The sequence below is a fragment of the Sander vitreus genome, chromosome 13 (assembly GCF_031162955.1).
Source record: "Sander vitreus isolate 19-12246 chromosome 13, sanVit1, whole genome shotgun sequence".
Lineage (NCBI taxonomy): Eukaryota > Metazoa > Chordata > Actinopteri > Perciformes > Percidae > Sander > Sander vitreus.
This window is the reverse complement of record NC_135867.1, coordinates 20,237,321-20,252,281: the sequence shown is the minus strand read 5'-3', so window position 1 is coordinate 20,252,281 and position 14,961 is coordinate 20,237,321. Positions and strand designations below refer to the sequence as shown.

The 14,961-nt window shown below is 39.7% G+C and overlaps 1 protein-coding gene across 1 annotated transcript in view; it reads right to left on the bottom strand.

The window, feature by feature from the left end:
* The window catches only part of LOC144527675 (seizure protein 6 homolog), an 88,333-nt gene extending 76,179 nt beyond the window's left edge, over positions 1–12,154 (bottom strand). Inside the window, exon 1 of the mRNA XM_078265883.1 lies at positions 12,070–12,154. Within this exon, the coding sequence (XP_078122009.1) occupies positions 12,070–12,154 (85 nt within the window). The remainder of the gene's footprint in view (positions 1–12,069) is intronic.
* Between the last annotated feature and the right edge of the window lie 2,807 nt (positions 12,155–14,961).

Genomic DNA, 14,961 nt, shown 5'->3' with positions numbered 1-14,961 from the left:
TTTTTCGGCTTAGAATTACCGTAGGAACTGCTAAAAATCCCACAACCTCGCCATCCTCTCCACACGCCAGACAGACACACTTCTGGGTTTTGGGCCCTGTTTTGATCCCGACTAGAATGCTCTCATGGTTTTGTTAAAGCACTCTAGATAAAAGCATCGACCAAGTGGTGTGTCTAATGTTTTCCCTAATATAAATAGAAAGGGAGAAGATTCCCCACTACTTTGCTTTCATTTCTCTTCCATGTCTCTGTAACTCTACTCTCACTTTCGCACCTTCCTTGTCAAATTGTTTATAACCTGCTACCTTAGTTGAGCCGAGGCACAATTCATGCCATGAAAACACAGAGTATACCCTCACAGCTGTGATCTCATCGAAGATGTTCTACTCCTCTCAATGTCAAATCTAATGCTATACCATATGTACATGTTCCTCAGTCTTACTCTGAATTCAGTGTGGAAAAATGGAAAAACACATTTCTTCAAAACCACCAAGCCAAGAAAATCAGCGTCGCGGAGATAATAAGAGACAGACACTGTGTACTGGAGAGTCTATCCCACTCATTGTTTCAAAAGCTGTCCTCACACGTTGCTAATTCAGATTTACAAAAAAGATTTTGTAAAAAGCACAGGATGTAGAACATTTCATTCACAAAACAGCAATAGAAATCCTGAGAAAGTGTGAGAGTGGTTTGTAGAAGCATGGACACTTGCTCAGAAAATGCCCCCAGATGATACTTACACATCATATTTTTTCTAATTTTTCAAAGGCTGCTTGCTGATTTTTTTTTTCCTCCAGCAGCGCTTTGTCACCAATCCTGTTTGTAGTATTTATGGACAGGATATCGAGGCATAGTCGGGGTGGAGAGGGGTTGCAGTTCGGTGGGCTGGGGATCTCATCGCTGCTTTTTGCAGATGATGTGGTCCTGATGGCATCATCGGCCTGTGACCTTCAGCACTCACTGGATCGGTTCGCAGCCGAGTGTGAAGTGGCTGGGATGAGGATCAGCACCTCTAAATCGGCGGCCATGGTTCTCAGCAGGAAACCGATGGAGTGCCTTCTCCAGGTAGGGAATGAGTCCTTACCCCAAGTGAAGGAGTTCAAGTACCTTGGGGTCTTGTTCGCGAGTGAGGGGACAATGGAGCGGGAGATTGGTCGGAGAATTGGCGCAGCGGTATTACATTCAATTTATCGCACCGTTGTGACGAAAAGAGAGCTGAGCCAGAAGGCAAAGCTCTCAATCTACCGGTCAGTTTTCGTTCCTACCCTCACCTAGGGTCATGAAGGCTGGGTCATGACCGAAAGAACAAGATCCAGGGTACAAGCGGCCAAAATGGGTTTCCTCAGGAGGGTGGCTGGCGTCTCCCTTAGAGATAGGGTGAGAAGCTCAGTCATGCGTGAGGAGCTCGGAGTAGAGCCGCTGCTCCTTCGCGTCGAAAGGAGCCAGTTGAGGTGGTTCGGGCATCTGATAAGGATGCCCCGTGGGCGCCTCCCTAGGGAGGTGTTCCAGGCACGTCCAGCTGGGAGGAGGCCTCGGGGAAGACCCAGGACTAGGTGGAGGGATTATAACGCCAACCTGGCCTGGGAACGCCTCGTGATCCCCCAGTCGGAACTGGTTAATGTGGCTCGGGAAAGGGAAGTTTGGAGTCCCCTGCTGGAGCAGGATAACCGGATAAGCGGACGAAGAGGCTCCACTAAAAGAAACCAGAGATGTGTTTATGATGCTATGCATGTCATAGTGAAAAGGCCTGCTTATCTGCTAAAAATGATAAATCAATACATTTATTTGGTTTTATTCAGATTGCCTTTAATTGCCACTGCAATTAATTGTTACAATTTACACTTCCCTGTTAAGGACAGATGCATGGTGTTTCCATGTTGTCTCTTATTCAGAAAAAAGGATGGAGAGAAAATCATCAGTTCTTTGAAACTTTCTGCATTTCATGTTAGCACGGCATGGCACAATGACTCTCAGCTAGCTGGATCTGAGTTTGTTTTCCTTTGTAGATTCTGCCTTTGAGTACATATGCTGCCCATACAGCCTATTATGTGCTTGCCTTATTGCAGTAAAGAAACTAACCCAGAATTGACCCAAAAATGATGGTGTGTCCACTCTAGCTGAACCAAAGGTCAGTTTATTGTTGTCTTAAGAGAAACAAATGAATACCTAATTGGGTTACATGATTAAAGATGGTTTCAGTTGAAGCATCTGTTTAGGTCACGTATATCAATCAGTGATGTGATTAGCCATTATCCAATAAATGTGACACAAATATCACCATTAAGTTCGCTGATGCACGTTTAAATTTATTAGTGGCAAATAGAATAATTGACGGTTCAGTTAGCAGACATTTTCACCAGAGGTTAAACTGATATCATGGTGACGTCAATCCCTATATTCCCTCTTTTTCTGCCTCTGCTTCTGTCTCTTTCTGTGTATGCATAGCCTACTTGTATTAATCATGTTATTGGGACAATTCAGTTCACAAAGTTACATAATGGAGACTCATCTCCCATTCGGAGTCCCTACAAGCAAACCATTCCATTTTAGGGTTGGGGTAAAACATTATTTTTCTTTCCTGCGTGTAAGGCATTTTTACATTTCTGCTTGTGTACAGCTTGAACAAAGTAGACATTTACAGTGTAAAATTTAGAGGTGACTTTTGACAGAGCCAGGTTAGCTGTCAACCCTAGTCTATATGCTAACGTAAGCATTATATTATTTATTATATACTGTAGCTTCATATTTAGCATTACACATACAGGCATGAGAGTGTTATAAATCTTGCCATTTATCGCCCGCCTACTTTTCTCGGCAACCCTTCCGCCCCCTGGTCTCCAAACTACGTTTGTTACCATAACACAGGTGAGAAGTGATACAGGAAAATGCACAAGGCCGCACGAGATATGAGTTCTTTCCTCCAAAAATGGATGTGTGCATGACGCTAGCGATCCACTGATTTTCAGCGAAAAACCAAGGTACAAAAAGAAAAAAATATGGAGGACATAATGTTTGGGGTGACAAGAGCACCAAGGATTTTCTGCAGAGAGAGTTGAAGGTAAATAAATAATTTTGCAACGAACACAGGTGATGTTCTTTTGCAAGTGTTACGACACTTTGTCTATCTCTCTTTGGCTTTAGGTCTTTGCTGCTGTCATTGACGGTCAAAACAATTTTCACACTCCAGGATTTGGACTTGCAGTGAGGTCCACAAATTTAACCTGCTGGATATCTCTTGGCGTATCTCAGAATGCGTTATTGAAAATTCACACATATTCAGACGTAGCAAGCAACGATTTGCCTCTGATCTGGGGCTTTTGGCTGTGATCTCCACAAACTGATGGCGAGTGAAAAATCAGGGCTAAAATGTGTGACAGTGGGCCAGAATGCACAATACCAAGACCCTGAAACTGAAGCAGGTAAAATGTCACCATTCATTTTATTATTTACACCTGTGCTTTTCCTACTGTGACAGGTGAAAATGTCTCCTGTGAAAAAACGTCTATAGCCTCACCTGTCCATATGAGTATGGAGTTTATATAGGCTTGATGTTATTTGGATTACAGTAAATATACCCTAAATATACCATTGATGGCTGACTGTTCTCATGTTTCCATCAAAGGAATGATCAACATTGCTATAGGAATATTACAAATCATTAGGCCTATTCCCACCCATTCTTTTCCTGAATACTTCAGTTTACTTTGCACATACTGTGTAAAAGGCCCTAAAAGGTCCGGTCTCTTGCAAGGATCATCCCCTACTGTCAGATTTCCTTTTTCTCTGTTTGCCTTCATAATTCAGACTTAATCCTTTGAAGCACACCCAGCCAGATCTAAAATACATGCTCCTTCCCCAAGCTGCTGAATTGCCTTTTCATTTAACCCTCGAATCATCTCAATCAAAGGGATTTCTTTTCAAATAAATTTTGATTCATAGGTTTGAGAAATAATCTATTCAGATAATTTAAGTATGTATTATTCCCTATGAATGTGTAGCCCGATGCGATTCAGAAAATCAGCCAAAAACAACCAAAAGGCAACCAGGAGGTGCTTAACAACAGACAATATATGCACACACACACGCCTCTAAACACACACTGCAGACATCTACTGTATTTCCGTGCAAGCATATTGGCCCCGCATTACATCCAAAATGACAAATATAAACCTGAAATTGAATTAATTATTAAATGTAAGAGTTTGACAGCATAATGTGTGCCAGACCTTTTCATTAAAGTGATTATCCCATAATACAAAGCTGTAAAGATAGTAACTAGACAAATTCAGATTTTGTTTTCACATTGACAATGCTAACATGCTCAGTTTTAGCGGGAATAATGTTTACCTTGTTCAATATCTTAGTTTAGCATGTTAGCATACTAACACTAGTATGCTTTCAAAGCTTTTCCTCCATCAATAGGAAGCTGGTAAACATCACACCTCCATCTCTCACCCATCATCTTAAAGAAATGTCAGAAATGGAGAAGGGAGCAGCTTTTACCACTAAAAGCTATAGTCCAGCAATCAATGACATGGTCTGACACAGCTCTAGCTGTTCCCTGCTAAGTAATCCATTCTTAAGGACGAGTATTCTTTTTAAAGGCTGCTCGCTGCCTTGACAGATGAGAATGGCCACGATGAGCTGGCTCTCCATCACCAGGAGAGAAGCAGAGGACTACTTTATAACTGACAGACAATTGCCCGACCACCCGGCAGTTGCTTGGACTGACAATGTTCGATATTTTGAAGATGGCGGTCGATGTTAGAACCTCTAAATGATACACAACGTCCTCTGGGGCATCACTTCAATACATCTCACTACAGAGCAGGAGGCTCAGGGTTACATCGCATCCCTCTGCTCTATGTCTGTATTGTCTGGACTGAAGACGTCAGCTGTACAAAATGCTTGGTAATGGATGAATACCTGTAAGGCTTTGTTTCATTTAGGCCCAGTGTTTCAAACTCAGTTCAGTGGGATTTTATGTCCACTGCAAGGATTCAGTGTTTTTAGTGATCTTATGATCAGCTTGTCATAGATTAGCACTTTTACTGAAAATCAAAAAGCTCTTGAAATGAAATCAAGATAGATGTGAAGTGAAAAGCAGACAAGCTTCAACAATAAACGCAATGGCTTACTGGCAGCGTAACTTCTTCACGTATGTTTGTCTTTGACTATTTCCAATTACTCATGGAGCTACTATCCCCTTCCTTGATCTATCCACAACATTGTTATCTTCCGCTGCTACTTTTAATATGTTTACTCATCCTGATGAATTCAATTACATCTTTCCAGAGGAAATTACTGCGGGGTTGGCTCAGCCTGCCAGAGGTCAGCACTAACTGTGAATACTAAAACTACTCCCCCAAACACATTACACAGCCTATTACCTGCTGCTTTTCACCCAGCACTCTCCGACCCTACATAAGCCTTCCCACGGCCACAGATGAAATGCTTTCTAGATGGGATGTGGCGTAGAGAAGAGGGGAAGAGAGCTGGAGCTGTCCCTAGCCCTAATCGTTTCAGAGAGCCATCCCCACTGCAGCCGCGAAACACGCCAGTCCTGATTAGAGAGGTGTGTACATGGCCAGGCAGAGCGTGAAAGGTGTGGAAAGGAGGCTTGGCCTAAGGGAGGCAAACCACACCGACTCTTTTTTCAGCGGACGACTGGTGGGATCGATAAGGCGCAAGGCCAAAGGCAAAGCAGGTAGAAGTAAGCCAGCGACGTACTGCCTTGACAGGGTGGTAGACATGGCTACATTTAGGGTTTTGCTAGAGGGGTACTCTTCACTTGGAATAAATTAAATGTGTATGCCCTCACCCAGTTCCCCAGAGTCCATTGCCCTCTCTGCTTGAAGTCCTGCCCCAGTCCTCTGCTCTGGGAGGGAGATTCCATAAATGGAGCGGCTCTGGGTGCCTGCCTCCGATCCAGAGGAAATTTCTCTCCTTTGTTGAGGATACATGTTGACAATTTCATTGTAAATGTGTTACTTTAAGTCTCTGAAGAGATGATTGCATGGAGTCAGAACACAGGCTGTTGGAGAAACCTCTCACATTATTATCTAAACACAATAACCCATTTCAAGTCTATCCAATCTGTCAAAACGAATAAATATTCAGGTTGGAAAATGCTTTCAGGATATAAAAAAAAAGATTGTTTTATTTCTTGTTGCATTGTTGTATTTTTGCAAATGTTTGGCTTTACTACATATTTGTGGTAACACAAAACAGTGAGTATGGCTATTAAGGATTGGGTCTCTGAACTCTGAGAATCCTACTCTCAGGTCATTCCTGATCATTGCTCATTTGTTTTTTAGTAACTACTCATACTTTTATTTACTGTATTTTACTTGTTGTAACTATTACTGTATTTTATTTTTTATTTTATATATATCTATATCACCTGCATGAATAGGCTCAAATTTACCCAGAATGAGAACTTGGGCAAAATGTTCCATAGGTAAACAAAATGCATACTATGTTGCTTAAAACTCTCTACAATCATTAAATATTGTATGTCAGTGTGTAAACAGTAATTTCCTTGTATAGGAATTAAAAAGTGACACTTTATTGATTAATGGTCATGTAATATTGCTTCATTGATTAATGTAGATGAAGTAGATGGTTTTTCATTCAGAGATTTTTCAAAATATACTGTATGTTGAAATGAATAATAAATATACAGTATGCTAACACAGCATTCTATTACGAAAAAAATGAAAAAGCCTATTTACATGTTCTCTATGCTGGAGAACAGAATAAGCTTAGCTAATTAGTTTACCCCAAAACAAGGACACTAAAATGTTCAATTACTCTGGGGCAAACAAATGCCAACCACACTCATCTCGGATTCTCCCCGAAGATAGAATAAAATGCAAAATGTTAAATAAAACAGGAAGGAGGAAAGAGAACCTGACAAAGAAACTGGTTATAAATACTTACTTTACTATTCATACAACATAGCTGGTTGCCCTCATTTTTTTTTTTAAAGCTGATGCTGCATTTTGACCACACAGTAAGAAACCATGTGTCTGACCACTTTATGTTCTCCACATCTGAATTTGAATACTGAACTGCAGATTTAGCTGAAGTACAGCCTGATTTAGTGAGAGCGCCTGGCTTTATTTTCTATAGGGTAAAACCAGCTGTTGGAGAATCATTCCAAGAAAAACAGTGATGAAATCCAAAAAGATCCTTGCAAAAATACTCCTTTCTTTTGACAAATAAAGCTCCACACTTTTGAGGAAGAAAATATATGAGGCAATGACTCAAATTAGGATGCATAGAACATTCTCACGGAGCGAGAGAGGCATTTGCACATGAAGAGTTGGAAATGAGTCGCATTCAGCCAAGCTGTGAGCTCCACCTAGGAGGCAGTGAAAGAGACCGAGACAGGCACAGAGAGGGGCTGAGGCAGGCAGGCGCCAAGCCTTGAAGAGGGGCATTCTGGCATAATGACTCTCATTTACCATTGACAGGCCTTGGGAAAGTTAAACTAATTATGACAGCACACAGATGCTGAATAGCCCTTGATGAAGTTAATCACTGGCAATCCAACAAACAGGTGTTGAATGATTTCTGTTACCACCCCTGGAATTATGGGCTGTTCAAATTTTTCAAGCGCATCGCTCAAAGCAACAATCTACCCTAAAGTCTGCTGTCTTATTCCTATGATCCTGGTACATTTCATGACCATTTGGGAATATGGACAACACCTCCTAATGCTGGAAAAGAGTAAACTAGTGTTGTAACCTCTAATGTTAGCGAGACAAATGAGGACATTCAGTATTGAGTCGAATGATTACACACAAAATGTTTTTTTGAAACATGAAATTAACATTCCACTGTAGTAGCAGGTGTCAATACAAAAGCAGGCCCGCAGAAATGTTCATGTGCAGTGTTCAGTATCTAAATTAATATTAGTGGTGCAGTTTTAATATGCACCTCTTCCAATAATAACCTCAAGTCAAGACTAATACAGCATGATATTAGAGATTGTTTAGTCTTGTTCATGTTTGGGTCATAGACTTAAAAAGGGTAACACAAATGTCTCCATGAGAACTGGATGCGAAATGGTTGTTTTATACAATCCAAATTGCAATATGCCATAATAATTAATAATGTGTCAGATACTGTCAATCTACTGATGTGTAATCCAATATGAGCAATGATAAATGATTTTGTGTTCTGAAACAACAAAGACTGACAAAATTCACAATACGCATTGTTGAAACCAATAGTGGCATGTCAAGGACAGCTCTGTCAACCAGGAGGAGCTCATAACTCATTTTAATGAGCATTAGAATACATAAAACATTCCTTTCTCTGACTCCCAGATCGCTGCACATCATTGTTAACAGGCAGAGATAATGTGTAAGCATAAAGATAATAGGCTCAGCTGAATGACATTAAATTGTGTAAAACTTCAATTTCCGCACCAAGGCCAACAAAAACTCTCCACACTAAATGGATGTGTGATTAGCTATTAATTATCTGTCAGGATTTTATCAGACGTACTCATTTAAATACCAAAATTGAATTATTATTTAGTTGCTTTGTAAAGAATGAATTGGAAACGAGCGTAAAAACCACGGGAAGATGGATCAATGCATACAGTGTATGTTCCTTTAACATTTTAGATATAATTTCTGACTTGACCCAGGGCTGTAAAACTAATAGCAGTTACATTATTTCAACATGCTTTATATTAGAAATAGAGATGTATTATATTATAACATTTGATTGATACCTTTTCTGACAAGTTCAAGCTGTTGCCTTCAGGTTGTCTATCCAAGTAAATGTTCATAACAAGTTGTGTCACTTTGTTGCTCCGAGATTCGCATTGAGATAATTGAAGGCCTGTAGCATTCTTATGTTAAGCACTTGTTGCAATTTGGTAATCATATCCTCAAAACACTTGCTGGTTGCTGTGCATGGGCAGCTCAATTTATCACACTGCACATTGAGTGAGCTCCGTTTTTATTTTAATTAGATTTAATATTAATGAATGCATAGATTTTTATATATATATATATATTTATTTTATTTTATTTAGAATGTGAGACAAAGTCTATCCCAGGATAAAGATGGAACACATAACTGATTTTCAGAGTCACAAACCACTTGTATCTTTTCCATGTCGGAAAGGTAAATGTGAGGAGACCATGCAAACTCCACACAGAACTACTGAGTCAATATTCCTGTTCCACGGAACATAGGTAAAGGCTGGAGGAAAAACTAAATAAAAAGGCCTCATGAAAAGCATGGGACAGATTTAGGGGCTGTCCATTTTATTAAAGGTGTACATCAAGAACTAAGAGGTTCTGATCATAATTTTTATGATCCTCCTTCAAACAGTTTTTTTTCCCAAATTACCTCTTAATTAATTAATTAATGGGGAAAACCAAATCAAAGGTAAATAAGGAATTAATTCTACAAAAGAAGAAAGGAAATTAAGCAGTGTGATGTTTTTCAACATTCATGGAGATGTCCATGAATCTCGATGTACTTTGACAACCCTACACTTGTGACCTGCACAGTACAGGTTAGAGTTTAAAAGAAATCTTCACAATGCCTGAATACTTCATGACAATTACATTGCCCATACTGTAAAAAAAAAATACATAATCGGTTATTAGAAATTAGTGCTAGTCACTATTTATGTATTTATGTACTGAATTTGCACAGCAAATAGAAAGTGTAAGGATCACTTTTGTAAAAGAAAAGTACCCCATTAGTTGCATATTATTTTGATGTCCCTACAATGATAATTAAGCTACATATTTTTACTGAAAATTGTATTTTATTACACAGTAATGTGAATGTGCACACCGCAGATGGAAACTAATTTCCCATTTTTGCAAAATGTCTAGTTCCTGTGCTTATGACATGAAATGGATGGGTGTATTCCCTGGTAATAGACTAAAACAAGTTCACAACAAAAGGCTGTGCCACAAATGAGGGATTAAGTCCTCTCCTAAATAAAACCTCACCCGTTCCGTACATGTGTGCACATTCAAAACTTCCAACAATGGCAAAACATCACCAGCACGAGAATTAAAAATTGAAATAGCCAGCCTTGGAGAATTTACGATGACGTTAACATTTGTTGGCGAAGCGACGGCAGAGAATTGACTAATGGAAGCTGTTAAATTTTATTTTGCTCTAAAAATAGCACATTGTGCATTTCTCCTCTCCCTAGAGTTTTCAGCAGTGAGCGAGCAGTGCAGGTGTGTTCTTGGGATATGTGCAGTTGTGACTCTGAAAACCCATTTAAAAATGCATACATCTCTCCACTTATAAGCACTTCTGTACAGTGTTTGTTTACTCAAGTAAATCAAAAATTGTTTTCAGAGGGTGCTGGGCTGTACCACAAATAACTAGATTCACAATCTGGTTGTGAAATTATGTATTGAAGCGATGCAGCACCTCTCCTCCACCAGATATCCATCAGCAGATGTTTTGTTGATAGTGTAAAATATTGTTTCAGGCACTGGTCCAGAATTGGTTTTGGATGGGCTGAGATGTAATTACTGAAACAGCCCAGGCAATGTGAATTCATTTTCACAATTATTGCATTGTTTAGTAATCACTTGTCCCTCATGAATGTGTTCATTTTCAGTGTAAAACAGACAGCTTTAATAAAACGCTTCATCAAAAAAGGATGTAGAAAATAATTCAGTTTACTGTCATTTATTCTACATAATGCTGAATGACTGTCACAATAGTATGTGATACTTGTATTAACTGTCTGTGTGTTCTCTGTCCTGCTCATAGAAAAACTGCAAATTCTTAGTTTACTTTTACTATATAATCAACATGCGATCCCGCTCAGATAAATAAGTACAGACGTAAATATGTATGTATGTCTCAATGCTGAGAATCTGCAGTGGCTGCTTATTTTGTTCGCCTTATTTACAAGTCATTACTGGTATCCTGTATACTGAACAAACTGTATATGCATGCACTACTGGGCTAATGTCTATGTCCAACTGGTTGACAAAGAAGAGCTATAGATCACACACCACAGAAGGAGGGGGGTGCGGGTGGGGGTGAAAGTAAAACTGTGCAGACACGCTGAAACACAGGTAGACCAACAGCATGCATAGTTAGAATGATAAAGAGGGCAGACGCACAATAGAGAAATAATTAGGACAAGGCCACTGTGCATGAATCCGTTGCAGCTTCCCACAAGCACTCAACTGTGTCAAACAGCTTGGTCAATAATCTTCAGCAATTCCTGCGGATTAGAGTCTTATTACCGAGCACCGTCTGTCACACAGACCTCGGTGCCCATAACAAATCACTTCTTGACTGTTTACTCTGGATTTCAACAAATAAATAAAATCTCACTGTAAAATCTATGACATTAGGTTGAATATGATTCAGAATAGTGTTAATTAGTTAATGTCTTATGAAGTTTAATTTCCCCATGGGTTGTTTCCATGCTATATTTGTGGCCAAATGTGTGTGTGTGTGTGTGTGTGTGTGTGTGTGTGTGTGTGTGTGTGTGTGTGTGTGTGTGTGTGTGTGTGTGTGTGTGTGTTCGTGTAGTTAGAGCAATCTAAAGAGGTTCTGTAAATTGTGATTGACAGTAAAGCGTTATGTAACTGACTGTTAAACATATTTTACCCAGGGGCAAAATGTGAGGATCTATAACTTCTATTTAGCTATACTCTGTGTGCAGTATGGAGCCACTTGGAAGATCATTTTATTTTAATATTTAAGTTATTTCTGTAGTTTAAGAAAAAAGTAGCAGTTTATAATGTGTGCAGATAATTAATGGGGATATATTTGTAGGCGGCAACTTTTAAACCGGCAATATTGTGGCTTCCTTAGCTTGATTGTGAATATTTTTCACAACAAATGGTAAACTTAACATGAAATACAGTATATCGTTCTGCAAGCACTCCACTGTGCTCACACCGCTACATACACACTTGTAGATTTGGCAGAGATGAACCTGGTGTCATTGCCCAGCACTCGGCTCTACCCTCGCCTCGTATAGTTTGACAGCAGCAAGTACAACGGAACAATCCCCACAAAGTGCGTGCAAGACCCAAGTTCTTACCTTGTCCATGTATTTTGATCACGGCAGCAGCGAGAACCAAAACCGCGAAGAGGGTCTTCCATTGACAGTCTTGTCTCATACACATGTCTACTAAAGTCGAGGTCGCCGCTCTTCGCGTAGCTACAGAACACGTCCTTGTGTTGAAAAGAATACTTCCAGGGCTTTAAACAAAAGAAACAAGCAAAGCGAGAATTCAAACGTCTGCGAAACACAAACAGAGCCGTGCGGTTTGCTGTTGCACTTCTATATTCTCCTCTATAATTCGCGGAGTGAAGACAGACGAGAATTATCAAGTGAAATGCGAAGGTCCCTTTTTAATTTGGACGCTCTGTAAGCGGATTCCTGTCTGTGTGAGCAGTCGGCAGCCGAGGCTTCAGCACCGCGGAGAGCTCCTAGCGTCAGCTGCTGGAACAGCCTCCTCGAAGTAAATTGGGGGAGTTCAAACACTGTGCTCTCTGCATTTCCTTTGAATTTGAATCCTTTCATTCTTTGAGTTATTTTTAAGAGCACGGTCATCTTTTAAATATACATGTTCTTATTAAACATTGTTCTATTTCCATCAACATTTCATTTCGTCATAATCAGGTTTAAATATGTAATACATTTATTTTTAGGTTTACCAATCCAGTGCTGTTGTAGTGGCTCACTTATGATAAGCACCAACAAACTTTGAATTTTGAGATCAGAATCTCTTTTTGAAGATAGACCTGTGCAGAATAGAACATACTATGGACAAGAACACACAGCGAACAGTTTACACACACACACACACACACACACACACACACACACACACACACACACACACACACAGCTGTGGTTACACATTAAGGAAAGCAATTACAAGTTGCACTCAAATTGCTTGAGAATAATATTTAAAAATGCTCAAAAAGAATAAGAGATTTTCATTTCAAAACTTGTACTGGCTCATTCCATTCATGAGGAATATAGGCCAGTATTCAATGCCAGTTTTTCCAAGCTCTGTTTGAACATGCAGTATACATAGCGTTTAAAATATCCTGTGACCTAACATTATAATAAATGTGTTTAGAGTAGATGTGATCAGAGAGCAGAGATTATTTGGCAGGTTTTGATGTAGAGCTTTGAAGATAAATAATATACAAAGCAACTCCCCTCTGTCGAGAAGACCAGCCCATCTTTTCATGCTGCGAGAGGGATTTATCATTTGTGATAAAGAGCAGTGCACTGTGATACAATAGGCTTTAAGGTAGAGGGTAGAGGTAGTGGACAATATCACCATAACAATATTCCTCCGACTAGCAGGGGAAAACATGATTTGTTTCTACAAACAAATTCCATTTTGCCAGTCAGTGTGAGTGTGCTATCTAGCCAGATACCTAAATATTTGTAATATTTGTATGCCATTGTCCATAGCAGCATTAGATTGCATTGCCTTTCATTTCTGATCCTAAATTTAGCATACAAAAATCTGACTATTTTTCAGCCCACATGAGTCAGGGCAGAAGCTTAGTGGGTTTTTTCTTCAGTCCCATCCCTGGTAAAGCTCAGACCCCGCTGTGCATGACGAACCCTGAGGTGAGACGGTCCTCAGGTGCTGGAAATAATCATGCCATGCTCTGGGTCTCTGAGGTCACGTTTTTGGTTACTTTTTTAGGTTCAGTTCATGTCTCAGAGCTGTATCTATTTGCCAGTGATGTATATGTCTGCCCAGTGCTTGCAGGAGAACTCTACTTTAATAAATAAAGTGAGGTACCTGAATTGGTTACTGTGGGTAAAGCACAACTAGTAAATACAGTATTTGTCCAGTGTAGCAGCAAGAGCCAAATCGGTGACAAAGATGTAACATGCAATGAAACAAATCATTCAGGAAGACCTGTGTAGGCAGAAAGTTACCAAACTGGAGCATGAGCAAGACATCGAACTCCTGCAAGCTCTAAAGGGTTGCTGTTGTGTGGTTGACCTCTGACCTCCCTGTGGAGTCAGAGCAAGGGAAAAGATAAATGCAGTATTGCATCATTGTTCTTGTAACAGCAATTAATCAGAGTAAGGTAAGCCATCATGGATTCGCTTTGCCAGCAAAGTAGGCCCTACAAACTATCATTCATTAATAATCTCATTATCCAGTCTGATTATGATGAAGTAATTATTCAAAAATAATAATATGTAAGTTTGTTGAAATATGCTTTCCTCTTATGACATCAAAACAATCACAAAGCATTCATGGATAATATCTACTATGCTTATTATTACACCCCCTATAGTTATCTAGGTCATATTAGCCTGTTTTATTAAAAGAGGCTTAATTTAGCCAGTTAAAATAATTGTTACGTGCCGGCATTCTGTCATCCAGTCACTGACTTCTACATAAGTGATGCATGAACAATAATGTGTAAAATTCAGAAATGGTTCACAACAAGCAACAAAAACATTTGACTTTTCAGGATGGTTTTCTGTGCTGTTGTATTGCACCCTGTCACCTGAACAGAGGAAGATACAGCAGGTTGACGCGCAGTCACAGGCAGTCTGTTGTGCGAGACAAGAGCAAAATAGTATCAAAATAAAAGCAATTAGAAGGCAAGGATAGAGATGGGGATGGGAGTGGAATATAAAAGCACAAGTCAGACAACATTGAAGGCATTAAGGTAAGCAGATGCTATTTCAAAACAAGACCACTCGTTCTAAAAATAAAAGGTGGAGCAGTGTATGTATGTAGGCCTACATCTGTTCTCTGAGGTCTACATGTGCAGCATCCCACCATAAGCCATAAGTTTGAAGTGTTATCATCAGGCGCTGGATTAATCTCCCTCCTTTCTGTCACATCTCTGGCACTTAAGAACTGCTTTTTAGACATTTTCATTTCAGAAATATTGTGTCATTGCACATACGCTAATTTTTTACTCTCCTTTATTC